General features: G+C 37.2%; 2 protein-coding genes and 1 non-coding gene across 3 annotated transcripts; 2 read left to right on the forward strand and 1 right to left on the reverse strand.

Annotated features, from left to right (window-relative positions):
* The first annotated feature begins 3,261 nt into the window (after nucleotides 1-3,261).
* LOC149391978 (Galactose oxidase/kelch repeat superfamily protein) lies at nucleotides 3,262-4,635 on the forward strand. Its single transcript, XM_089620839.1, has one exon. The coding sequence runs from the start codon at nucleotides 3,418-3,420 to the stop codon at nucleotides 4,462-4,464; it is 1,047 nt and encodes a 348-aa protein (XP_089476965.1). The 5' UTR covers nucleotides 3,262-3,417; the 3' UTR covers nucleotides 4,465-4,635.
* Nucleotides 4,636-8,358: 3,723 nt separating this feature from the next.
* TRNAT-AGU (transfer RNA threonine (anticodon AGU)) lies at nucleotides 8,359-8,432 on the reverse strand. The gene has a single exon. It is a non-coding gene; the product is annotated as a tRNA-Thr (tRNA).
* Nucleotides 8,433-10,521: 2,089 nt separating this feature from the next.
* LOC149391980 (U-box domain-containing protein 14-like) lies at nucleotides 10,522-12,481 on the forward strand. The gene is made up of 2 exons (XM_089621167.1): nucleotides 10,522-11,785; nucleotides 12,183-12,481. Exons 1-2 carry the CDS (start codon nucleotides 10,787-10,789, stop codon nucleotides 12,258-12,260), a joined length of 1,077 nt encoding a protein of 358 aa, XP_089477293.1. The 5' UTR covers nucleotides 10,522-10,786; the 3' UTR covers nucleotides 12,261-12,481.
* Nucleotides 12,482-12,917: the final 436 nt, after the last annotated feature.

Here is a 12,917-nt window from a genome sequence, read left to right on the forward strand (position 1 = left end):
TTCTCAGGTGACGAGTCGTCGGAAATCCTTTTCCGGCACGGCGGAGGTACAGGTGTTGGGACAACTTCTCCGTTCGACCACCGCGCGGTCATAGGGTCCGGCCCTAGACCGAACCGCGGACCGGTTTTCGTGTTGATCCATTTTCAGGCATTAACAGTAATTATAATTTTTAACATATCAATTATCTTATTTGTCACTTAAAAAATGTAAAAAAAAAAAAAAAAAAAAAAAAAAAAAAAAATCTTAGGAGTACGATTATTATCTAAATAAAATTACAGATTCACATTAAAAAATTTCAATTTTAGCTTCAATGTTCCTGCCTTATTTTACAACTTTGGTATTGTAATTTTAACAAAATTTGGGCCATTTGATTAGAAACTAATGCTCTTGATTATTGTTGAAGGCTCATAAACAAATAAAATCGGTCGTACCCCTAAAACTTTTATGTAGGTGTGAACGCGCCTAGGTTATAAATTTTTTTTTAAAAAAGTCTAAATTTTGTCTTCCTCATTAATCAATTTCAAAAGCTCCTTAATCTGATCCTGAACTCATCATCTCTTCCACTTATTTTATTATTTTCTTCACCCGCGTATTAATGGCATTTCACCATCATCGTCGTCAAGTTGACCGGGATATTCGCCGGCGTCGTTAAAGGGATATATACTTTTTTAAGTATCTTTTAGTATGCCACAAAAATTAGACCATTTAAAACCCACTAAAATGAGGTATGCCTAAGGTTATTTTCAAGGGGAAGGCTATCGAGATCGACCTCACCTCCGCCTGTACTACAAGTTACAGTTTCTATTCACTATTTTAACTTTGCTATAGCATAGACATAAATAAAATAAATAGATAAAAACCTTTCAAGCTTTAATAAAACAAAAATATAGTTAAAGTTCCATAGGAGGCAGAGAAATGGCCGACGGAGACTAAGAATACAATTTTAATAAGCAAACACACGAGAAAGCTTTACATATCATTCCACACCCTCAGTTTATTCATCTCTTTTACTAGATTTATATGTAATTAGAGACAATCTTACTTAAAATAGTGTTCGATATCTTATACCTCGGTACCGAGTGTTTTTTTTACAGGATAATCGTTGTAATATTTTTTTTCTGTCAACACTTTTAGACTTCATTCATGGTTTAGGTGAATTTATACATAATTTTAAATTACTATGTAATTTTTTTCTTCCAGTACATGTTTTATATTTTTCATTTTCTCTTGTACATGAATACGAAGACATTGCATATGAGGATGTGAACTAAGTATGTCTTCTCATTGGTCCACATCAGCTTTACAAGAGGCTACACGGTGGATTGCGTAGCAGTGAAGCAAGAGATCAAGTGAGAGTCAGTTAGTTGTGTATTTAAGGACCTTTGAGTCATTGTAACTGATACATTCATTTTTTAGAGAGAAATCCGTGATCTGAAAGAGAGAGAGAGAGAGAACAAGAGAGCTTGAGAGAACAATGAGTGATAGAGAGAGAGTCGCTTGGAGATTGTTTGTAAGCTTGGTCTTGTAACCGGATTTTGGTGTTTTCTCTTAGTGGATCGTTTAGGGCCTCTCACGCCCGAGCTGGATGTAGGATCAGATTGATCTGAACCAGGATAATCGCTTGTGTCCTCATATCGTTTGCATTTTGTTTGTTCATCTGGTTTTTCTCAATAAATTCCTTGATTGCTTGCGCAGGAAGTTTCGTGTGCGAAACCGAGTATTTTGAATAATCGTTAAGTTCGTTGTTTTATTCGCTGGTTTACTCTAACAGAGGATTTAACAGCTTTTTATTACCTTCTGAATTGCTCTTATACAATATAGAAGGAACAAATTGAGAAGAAAGAACAAGTAAAAATGGTAAATAAGGCCATTAATATTCTTATTTAACAAAAAAAAAATTATATATATATATATATGTGTGTGTGTGTGTGTCGATGTCATGAGTTTACATACGGTATAGGTAACAATTTTTTTTTGCAAATTGAGTAATTAAGTTAACAAAATTTGTAAATTTGCTGAATAACTAATACTTTTATAAATTATTGACGTTTTTATGTTGCTATAATAATATTTGGATGTTTTAAACATTTTATATAGGTCTTTAGAGTCTGATAGCTATTACAATTATTGACAAATATTTATAATTATTAATATTTTTTTGCTTTGTTAATAAATTTTAATAGTTATATTTAATTAAAATTTATCAAAGGTTATTTATATGATCAAATTTAAATTTTCATGACTATGTATATCTAGAGAGACATTTTTTATAGATACCGTTTTACCACTTGCATGAAATTAAGCCCACTTGCAAATTAAGATGCTTTAGCTTTTCTGGCCAACACTTTTCTTCTTTCTAGCACTTAAATCTCGATCCAATCCCATAGTTTAGCGACACTAGAACATAAATTAAAATATACGAAACATTTAAGTCAAACATACATAATGATCCAAAACGGTGCCGTGGAATTTGAATGGAAACTAAAATTAATTTGCTTGACTTATGGTTTATGGCCAATATAATAAGATTAGGTCAACGACGATGCTAATTAATGTCTTCCATAATTAGCACTACAGTGACAGTGAGAGTCGAATTATATTATTAACTATAGGAGCTATCGGCTATATATGTCTTCAATAATTTATGGATCGGGCTATTTCAAAATTGTTCCATTGAAAACAAATGAGTTGGTGAGAGAATAAGGAAAATAAGGTAAGATTTAATTGTGAACTTGGATACAAGTTACTTGTCTAAAAATGAGTACTACTCCAAATCCTCAATAAAAGTTTGAGTCACTAATTACTAATAATAAATTTAAAAAGTGAAATTCTAGTATATGCTAAATCCACTATTTACTAGCTTTGTTCTATATTCTTATTTGAAAAACAAAGGGAAGAGTTATTTGAAAGAATGTTAAAAAGCTTGATTTCCTTTTGGCGTATTCTATCTTAGCTCGCATAGGCCGAGTATTAATATTTAATAAAATTCCACCTCTATCATATTATATTGACAACGTCTATCTTAGTGATACATTAAGTACCTAAAATTGCATGATGACTTCATAAAATTTTGAACAAAAAAATATAATATGTACCTAAAATTCAAGCTGGTTCATTAATACTCCAAAAATTGAGCCTTTCAGTTGATTTAATAATACCGTTGATTAAAAAACACAAAATCAAAGTACAAGGACTCATGATGTTGTTACTTACTGCTTATATATTTATGTTTAATTTTCTTGATTAAGAAAAAGTCAACTTTTTATATAATCTAATACAACATGCCAAGTGGAGGCTGTGGAACCCACTTGGGTTGAGCCATAATAAACAAAAGCTTTGTGTACTCATTCATCATCGTATATAAATCCATAACAACGAACACACTTTCACATACGAAACCCAGTCTCTCCGGCGACGATGGACCCGAAGATCTGGAGCAATCTCCCGGAGGAGATTCTTGAGCTAATCCTCTCTCTCCTCCCATTAAAGACGTTCTTCAACCTCAGGTCAACCTGCAAGAAATTCAACTCCCTCGTCTTCTCTCCTTCCTTCGCCACCAGACACACCTCTTCGCCTTCCTTCTCTTCATTCCTCTTGCTCTCTCACCCACAGTTTCAGACCCACTTCCAGCTCTACGACTCAAATCTCGCCACGTGGCGAGACCTCTCTCTCCCCTCCGCCGCCGCGCAACCCTCCTCCGTCGTCTCCTCCTCCAACGGCCTCCTCTGTTTCTCCACCGCCTCTTCCTTCCTCGTCTGCAACGTCCTCTCCAAAACCTCGAGGGCGGTGAAATTCCCGATCTACCCCTTCTCGTTCGACTCCCTCTCCCTCGTCGCGACCGCTCGCTCGTCGGGCTACGCGCTCTTCGCGCTCTCCGCCGCCGGGTCGTTCGTGTACACGTCGGCGTCCGGGTCATGGGCCGGGCCGGGCCCGCCGGGCCCACCAACGAGCGACTCCCGGCACGAGAACCACCCGTTCTTCCGCGGCCGGGTCTGGATCGCCGCCGCCGAGCCGCTGCGCGTGGCGTGGTTCGATCTCGAGACGCGCGAGTGGGGGAGACTGGCGGCGGAGCCGCCGGCCGACGTGGCGTTCGCTCGGCTGGTGGTTTCCGGCGGCGGAGAGAAGCTGGTCCTCGTGGGCGGGGTCGGGAGGGACGGGATTTCGAGGAGCGTGGGCGCGTGGGAGCTAAGCGCGGACGAGAGCGAGTGGGTCGAGGTGTCTCGGGTCCCGGAGATGATGTGCCGGAAGCTCACGTCCGTGTGTTACCACAGCTACTGCCACGTGTACTGTTTTTGGCACGACGGAATGGTGTGCGTGTGCTGTTACACGTGGCCCGAGATTCTGTACTACAAGTGGTCGAGGAGGACGTGGCATTGGCTTCCCAAATCCCCTTCTCTGACTCAGAAATGGAGCTGTGGATTCCGCTGGTTTTCTTTTGTGCCTGATTTGTATGCATTAGTTTAGATTAGTTTTTTTTTTTTTTTTTTAATTTCGGTAACGTGTACGCAACGATGATGTTTGTTGAGACTCTCATGTCTCTATTTAATTCACTCTTCAATTTTTTTCGTCGTCGCAAAGAAAGTTCAACGTTACGATTTAATTAAGATAAGAGTAAGAGTGTAAGACTATATCAATGTAGCATACATAATATCGTTATTATTCTTCATCGTCGCACCGACGTTATGTTTATTTTCTTTTCCTCTTCTAGATCCAAATTTTGGTTTTTTAAATACAAAATAAATAAATAAATAAACTTTTTCTTATAAATGATGAACAATTGAAGTTAGTGACTCTATTGACTAGATGGGTAGTTAGATAGGGAAAGGGTAAAATCTATCTGAATTATGGATGGCTATTTTTTATAACGGAAATAAAAAGTTGTAACTTGTAACCAAAAATCATAATAATAATCTGACGCGACGTAGTCAGGGTATAAACTATTCATGGTTTTTGGACTTTGTTTTCCTCATCAAAGTCTTTTGTAGCCGCGACAAAAGATAAGGCTCTCTTTCTTCATCGTGATTCGCATGTCATGCGAATTATATATTTTTCGCGTATCTTGATTTTCTTTTTGTATCTTGTTTTTTATATTATTATTATTCAAATGATGCCGTATCTGGAAGACTTTTTCGTATTCGGTTAATTCAGTTTTTTATATACTAGAAACCTGTGTAGCTGTGCTATATATCATCAAATATATGATAGCATAGGAGCAACTAAAAAAAAACTTAAAATAAAAAGACATGAGACTGTAAATTGTAATTTACAGTTTGACCATGCCGATGTGCCGAAGATAGTTTCTAATTATATACTTAAATATAACATGTTGAGTGAGTATGATGTTTGTACCGGATCAGATTTTTCTTTTCTGAAAATCTATAAAATAGTTTCTGATAATATTGTTAGAAAAAAAAATCCGTACTTAATAAGTTTATTACCACAAACGTGCAAGCAGACACATAAATACACCAAAAATATATAAATCAATAAAATAAACAAGATTCAAGTTTATAGCGAATTGACTGCATGTTCAATAATAAGTATACTTCATTTCAACGATATTTGTAAAATAAATTTTCACTAGTCTAAATAAACTAGAACATATCAAACTTATTTAGGGTATTTTTTAAAAATTCCTTTCCTTCACCGTGTATTCAGCGTAGGAATAATCTGAAGACAGTCTTTTGTAATAAAAATGACACACATTTTTCTAAGTGATCTACGAGATAGCAAAAAAATTAAAGACAAAAATACCGTTATGTATATAGTTGTAGAATAACCTCAAACTCGTTATTTCTTTCCACCTTTGCACTTGTATCCATCTCTCATCGGATTCGTTGTTGGTCACTTCCTCTTCGTCGTTTCTGATATTTTTTATTAGCGATTTTGAGTTAAGTTTATGCTAGCTAATTTCAATGGATATGTGTGAATTCTTTAGCTTTCAATGATCTAAGCCCGATTAGGTAGAAAAACATGATGTCGATGACCAATTCAAGATTATGGGATTTTTGGGTTTTTTCTTCCGTTACAAGCCGGAATCTTATCAGAAAATATATAGTTTGTGAATTAAAACTTTATGGAACAATTGTATGCAAATTAACGTTTTGATTATATAGCTGTGACGTTAATTGGCCGTATTAAAGGAATAGATTTATGTAATGGGGCACGTGCCCTATATGAAAAATCAGGGGAAAAATACATTTTAAGTAGGGACTATAAATGGGAAAGGTGGCAAATATATGATTTTGAATCTTTTTGCATGAGACTTTATGCGTCTCCCTCTCTCTGTGCCTCTGCAAATAGAATAAGACATTCATTCACCAACTTTATTAATATATTCCTTTATATTATAATGAGTAAAGTTGGGCATTGTATATTATGATTAGATAGCATAAGGAAAATACACAGGCTAGAAGATCTAGCTTTCACACGGAACCACTATAGATATACCAAATCTATTCATGTTATACAAGGATCTCAGTTCAATTACACATGAAAGAGACATTTTAAGTTATCTGAAAGATCATAAGGCCGGATTCAAAGAAGCATCTCGGAATTTGAATATTTCTTTAGATTTGATTGCATTGTATGTATCATCTCGACATTTTAACGACATCGACTACTTCCTTCTCAAACCTTGCTTTTATGCTCGTACTAACATTATAGTCTTTCAAGTTGATCTCTACATGAACTCGGACGAAAACGGGTCTACTCACGTTAGTTCAACAAGAGATTCGATAAACTTAGTCAAGTATATGAAATAATGGGAGCTCGAATTTCACTAGAGATAGACAATTAGACATCTCTGACCGCTATCATATCTCAGTCTGCCCAAGCTCGTTAAGTCGCCACTCCTACTTATGGACGCGACACTTGTCTTATTCTCCTCTCAAATTAGTATTTCCTTTTTGTTCAAGTGCTTTATTTTAGAGGTTAGATTTCATGTGTTTTTTATTTATTTTTTTGGGTTAGTTTAGCTCAAAATAATATATTCTTAATTGATTTCATGATAATTTAGGTCGCAATCTTATTTTATTTATTGATATTGGTCTATATACATGCTTAGTTTTAAATTTTGAGTTTTTTGTTCATTTTTTGGGGTGTGTCTTCGTTCACTATTTGCGGTGCACGTAGGCTGTGGTGGTTTGCGGGCGCTTCTGTGGTTTTCTATCATTCTAAAAAAACACGAGCAAGAAATTTTTTGGTAAATATCACCGCAAGAGGCTGCAGGCCACTACAGCAGACCGCAGGAACCGCATGAGGGTGCAACCCACTACAGGAGGCCCTAGCCCACTGCACGAGACCGCATATAAAGTGAATTTGTCGAAATTTTTAAAATTTGCTAAAACGTTGATATCTTTGATCTTTTTCACATAATAGTACGTAATATGTATAAATAACAATAATAACAAACTTCGTGTCAAATTTGATCATTCATATTTTATTGATTGATATTGGTCTAAATACATGTTTAGTTTTAAATTTTGGGTTTTTTTGTTTATTTTTTGGGGTGTGTCATAGGTTCTCGATTTGCGGTGTTGTGGTGGTTTACGGGCTTCTGCGATTGCCTATGATCATTCTAAAAAAAACAAGATTAAGATTTTTTTTGGCAAATATCATGAGGCTGCCACACACTGTAAGTGGCCCTAGCCCACCGCACGAGGCTGCAAAAGACTAAACTATCGCATATAAAGTGAATTCGTTTAAATTTTCAAAATCTGCTAAAACGTTTATATCTTTGCTCTTTTTCACATAATAGTACTTAATATGTATAAATAACAATAATAACAAACTTCGTGTCAAAGTTGATCAATTACCCTAGGAAGAATGGGAAGAGCGATGGGAAAAAGAATTATAAGTTATTGCGAGAGTGAGTGCATGTAAAAGTATTTTAAATCAATTATAATTTTCCTTTATTTATAGATTTGGGCCTACTCTAACATAGATTTTGAAATATTGAGGCTCTCCAGGCCCACTAAAAAAAAGCTACCCACATATACAAATCATGATTCTCTCTCAAGTCTAAAGTCGAAACTGTAGATTTCCCAAATTTCCGTCTCTTTTGTCTTTACACATGTCAGCCGAAAATCTTTACGATTTTTATTTTACTTTTTTATTTTTTTACAACGGAGCAAACAAAAAAAAAAAAATTTGAAGTAGAACGGGAGACTGAAAAGCGTTGATGAGTCTTCTCAACTCCCAAAGTGCAAACAAAAACTATGATTTATGTGTTATTATTCACATAAATGCTATGTTAAGATAACTGGGACCAGAGGATTAATTCAAAACAAAAAAAAACTAGGGAAAACTGAAGTGGTGGTTGTACTTGTCACACAAAATAGCATAAAAATGCAATATTGCTCTCGTTGAGAGTCGAACTCAAGACCTCCCGCTTACTAAACGGGTGCTCTAACCAACTGAGCTACGAGAGCACTGCCTGACTCAGGCTTTTGACAGTTTCTTTTTTCTTATTTTACTAATTTGATCTTACTCCACCAACTTTCTTATTCCCCATGAAATAATTAGTGTTATTCACTCCGATTCTGTAGGTACGATTGTAATAAAAACACCTGAATTCCAAGACTCATCGAAGCTTATATAGTTTATTAAACAAAGTTGGTACCAAATCACATTATTGTTAGGAGAGTCTATTTGTTTATATAATGACATATTTTATGAAACAATTAGTCGCTATTCACACAAACATTTTGTCTGGAATAATTGACCTTTATGTTTCTTTTATAATGAAAAAAATAAACAACACAAACCAAGCTCTCATAAGTTTCGCTGTGAAGTCTCAGTTGTGAACTTACTTTCTTAGTAATTGTACTCCCGAAAAAGAATATAACTTGACATAGTAGCATAACATGAATATTTTGTTGATTAGATCTAGGAAAAATGAGGTGACATTTAAAAAAAGGAAATGGCTCAATGTTTGTTGTGAATGAAAGAAAACAAAAAAAACGCATCAAAAGGGCACAAGCGTGGGGTGACCTGTGACAGTCTAATAAGATGCTCTCATAACCATGTGCAAATCGATTCACCACACCACAAGCAACCAAGATATTCTTTCCCAATTTCCCACGTGGACCAATCCAGTACTTGACCCCTTACACTCATGTACGGTACGGAGCAAAGAAAATAAATATCGACGGATTAAAAACATCACATTAAAAATAAAAAACAGCAAGTAAAAGTCCAATGATCAAAATACCGTTACCGTTATCGTTCCGGGGTTTAGAATTTATCGGTAAGTACTGATACGTCAGAGGAATACCGTAGAAAACAAAAAAGAAAAAGTTACACTGTACCGTTGAACTTACCGTCACCGTCCAGTGAAAAAATATATAAAGTACATAGGATAAAATCATAAAATTGAAAATAATTTACAATATTTTCAATACATTACCAAAGTACAAACACAACAACAATTAAATTCAATACAAAGTACAAACGGTGCGCATTGTTTTTTCGGCAAAGGGCGTTTAATATGTCCTAGCTGGGTCGGGGGCGCCATTCTTTCCAACCTCGAAATGAAGAAATTAAAGTAAAAAATAATCGAATCTCTAAACTAAATTAAACTAACGATCATCAAAACTAAGTTAAACTAACAATTATCAAACTAAATTCCACTAACAATCACCAAATCTAACATATTTCCGAATCTAAAAAAAATTGAAAATAATTCAACACAAATTTGGAATAAAACAATAATCAAGTTTAAAACAGTAATCAAGTTTAAACCAATAAAACAATAATCAAGTTTAAAAATATTCAACACAAAAACGAACAAAAAATTGGAAAAAAAAACCCCCCCCCACTAACATAAACTATTTTCGTAGTAAAAAAAAAAAATGGAAAAAATGAACACATACTTAGAATAAACACTAGAATGATGTTAAGAACAATGATTTTAAACTTAATCATAAAAAATAAACAAAAACTTTCAAAGAAAAACTCAAAATCATCAAAAATTTACAAATTTCGGGATTTGGGCAAATACCTCAATCCAAGAGAGCTTTCCGTCGGGATGACGTGAAATTTGGCCTTCGGAGCGACGGAAAGTGGACGGTTTCCTCGCAATGCACCAGAATCATGTGAAAAAACAACTTGAACGAGGCAAAAATTTTAGATTAATTTTCCGTCAAAAATGAAATGTTTGAGGTGGTTTTTGAGTTTTATACCCCAATTTTTTTTAAAAAAAATAGACTGAACCGGATCGGAATTCACTAACCAAAATCCGGGTGGTTCCGGTCCAAATTCTTCGGAATTGACGAAAAACTCCAATTTTGTTCATTCTATTTCTAATGCCAGAACTTTGAATATCAAAACCTTGGGTAAAACAACACATCGTAGTTATCTCTTTGCTGTTCTGGAGAGCCGAGTTTGAATCTTTCTTGTTTTGAACAGCGAACCTTCCATGCACGCGTTTAAAGAAAGTTCGCACGTGCCAACACGACTGGGATTTTCGGTGTGCTCAGCTGCGTGCACGTGTGTGGCTAAGCCAGGTGTTATGTAATACCAATTGTGCCTCTATATTTCACTTCACTCTTATCTTTTTCTCTCTCACGCTCCAACAACAACAAACTGCGAAAGGCAAAAAAATAGTACCCACCACCAGACAGTACAAATTTAAAATAAAACTCAGGTTAACCCTAAAACGATAACACAAACGTCGTTTTCTTGACCTACGAGAAGTAGAATTTCACGTCGCGATTACAATCCTGATTTGATGCTCTTATAGAGAGAGAGAATTGTATTTTTATTTGTGTTTGTAATTTTGTATATGGCGACGAAGAATATCAATCCCTCGAGCTTCACCTATATGGGGAGGAACTTCAGCGATCTGAGCGGCCTCTGCGGCGGCGATTCATCTTCCTCCGCCTTCAGCGACTGCAACAGCGATAGATCCGGCGAGTTTTCACCGGCGACGAACCAGAATCGGAAGCTCCTTCTCGCCTGCGCCGCTGATAACTCCGATGAACTAATTCAGCAACTGGTCGCGGACCTGGAATCAGGCTCTGTCGAGGATCAGAAGCAAGCGGCGATGGAGATCAGGCTTCTCGCGAAGAACAAGCCGGAGAATCGTCTGAAGATCGCGAACGCCGGAGCGGTGAAGCCTCTGGTGGCGCTCCTCTCGTCGCCTGATCTCCAACTCCAAGAGTACGGCGTGACGGCGATTCTCAACCTCTCGCTCTGCGACGAAAATAAAGACGGAATCGCGGACGCCGGAGCGATCAAGCCGCTCGTTCGCGCGCTACGATTGGGAACTTCGACGGCGAAGGAGAATTCGGCCTGCGCGCTTCTCCGGCTGTCTCAGAAGGAAGAGAACAAAGTCGCGATCGGACGATCGGGAGCGATTCCGGCGCTGGTGGACCTCCTCGCCGGCGGCGGATTCCGGGGAAAGAAAGACGCCTCGACGGCGTTGTTCTCGCTGTGCTCTGTAAAGGAGAACAAGATCAGAGCCGTCCAAGCCGGGATCATGAAGCCTCTGCTCGAGCTAATGGCGGATTCGGAATCAAACATGGTAGATAAATCGGCCTACGTCCTGAGCGTGGTGGTTTCGGTGCCGGAGGCCAAGGCGGCTCTGGTTGAAGAGGACGGAATTCCGGTCCTGGTCGAGATCGTTGAGACCGGCTCTCAGAGGCAAAAGGAAATCGCCGCCGCGATTCTTCTCCAGATTTGCGAGGACAGTCTCGTCCACCGTCTTATGGTGGCCCGCGAAGGAGCGATTCCACCCCTCGTGGCTCTGTCCCAATCCGGAACCAGTCGTGCCAAGCAAAAGGTTTGTGATCCTCTGCTTCGCACCCCATTTCACCGTTGTGTTTCTCTGCACCCCGGGTTACGTGGCACGGCTCTCTCTAACGGTAATGAACGCCGTTTAGCCACGTCACCCGTACCAATTCAATGATTGGTGTATTAAAACTAGAATTAAAACTTTCTTTTTATGTTTTGTTTTGTTGTCGCTTTGTGTACGGTGTTTTACGAGGGGGCTATTTCTTGCGGATATGCCTGTGGTCGGCGAACTTAAGTGCTCAATTATATACCATTAATTAACCAAACACCAATTAAGAATATTTATGTGCCTTTTCAAGTCCCATATTGGGTGTACAGGATTGGTGTTAAGTGTTTTTATATATTGTGGAGTGAGTGAGCTAATTTTGTCGTTTTGTTGTGGACAGGCAGAGAATTTGATAGACCTTCTACGGCAACCAAGATCCGGCAAACTCGTTTCCAGAGCCTCTGACGTGTCAGCATAGCTGTCCCTACCACGACCACCGCTTCTCTCTCTCTCTCAACACAATCATATACTACTACTCTATACACCAAACTTTGTTGTCGTCTTTAATTTGTCTCCAAAAAATTTAGGCGGAAAAAGAAACAAAAAAACAGAACATGTAAATATATGTGTAATAGAGAGAAAGTTTGTATAATTTATCCTGGAAAATTTAGAGTTTTGTCCCTTTATTTATTTTAGAAATACTCGGCTTTGTTATTTGTTGTGAGTTGTGAGTCTTGTGACCACATATTTATCTGATTTGATTTATTTTGTATATTGTTTTTCTAATACAAATCAAATAAAGATGGGTAATGTGTGGTGGGATATTAGTATTGCTCAATTTATTTTGTTTAGTACACAACACAAAAGGGAAACGCATTAAAAATTAAAAATAATTAAAGAAAAAGAAAAAGAAATGAAAGGTTTCGATTTTAGAAAAGATCCACGAGATAGGCGTGCGCGAGGATTCGATGGAAGAAGTGGGTCCAGATTTGAGGGTGTATGGGAAGCTATCGTGGACTACTTTTCTGCGTATAATAACCTTTGGTGATAATGGTGTTTGTTTTGTGCTTTGTTTTTGGGGTTATGATTAATTGAACTCTCAGAGTTGTTGGGCCACGTGTGCGATATTCAGTTA

The sequence above is a fragment of the Urtica dioica genome, chromosome 7, assembly GCF_054948205.1.
Source record: "Urtica dioica subsp. dioica isolate 48M chromosome 7, U.dioica_male_clone48M_v1_H2, whole genome shotgun sequence".
NCBI classification, from domain to species: domain Eukaryota; kingdom Viridiplantae; phylum Streptophyta; class Magnoliopsida; order Rosales; family Urticaceae; genus Urtica; species Urtica dioica.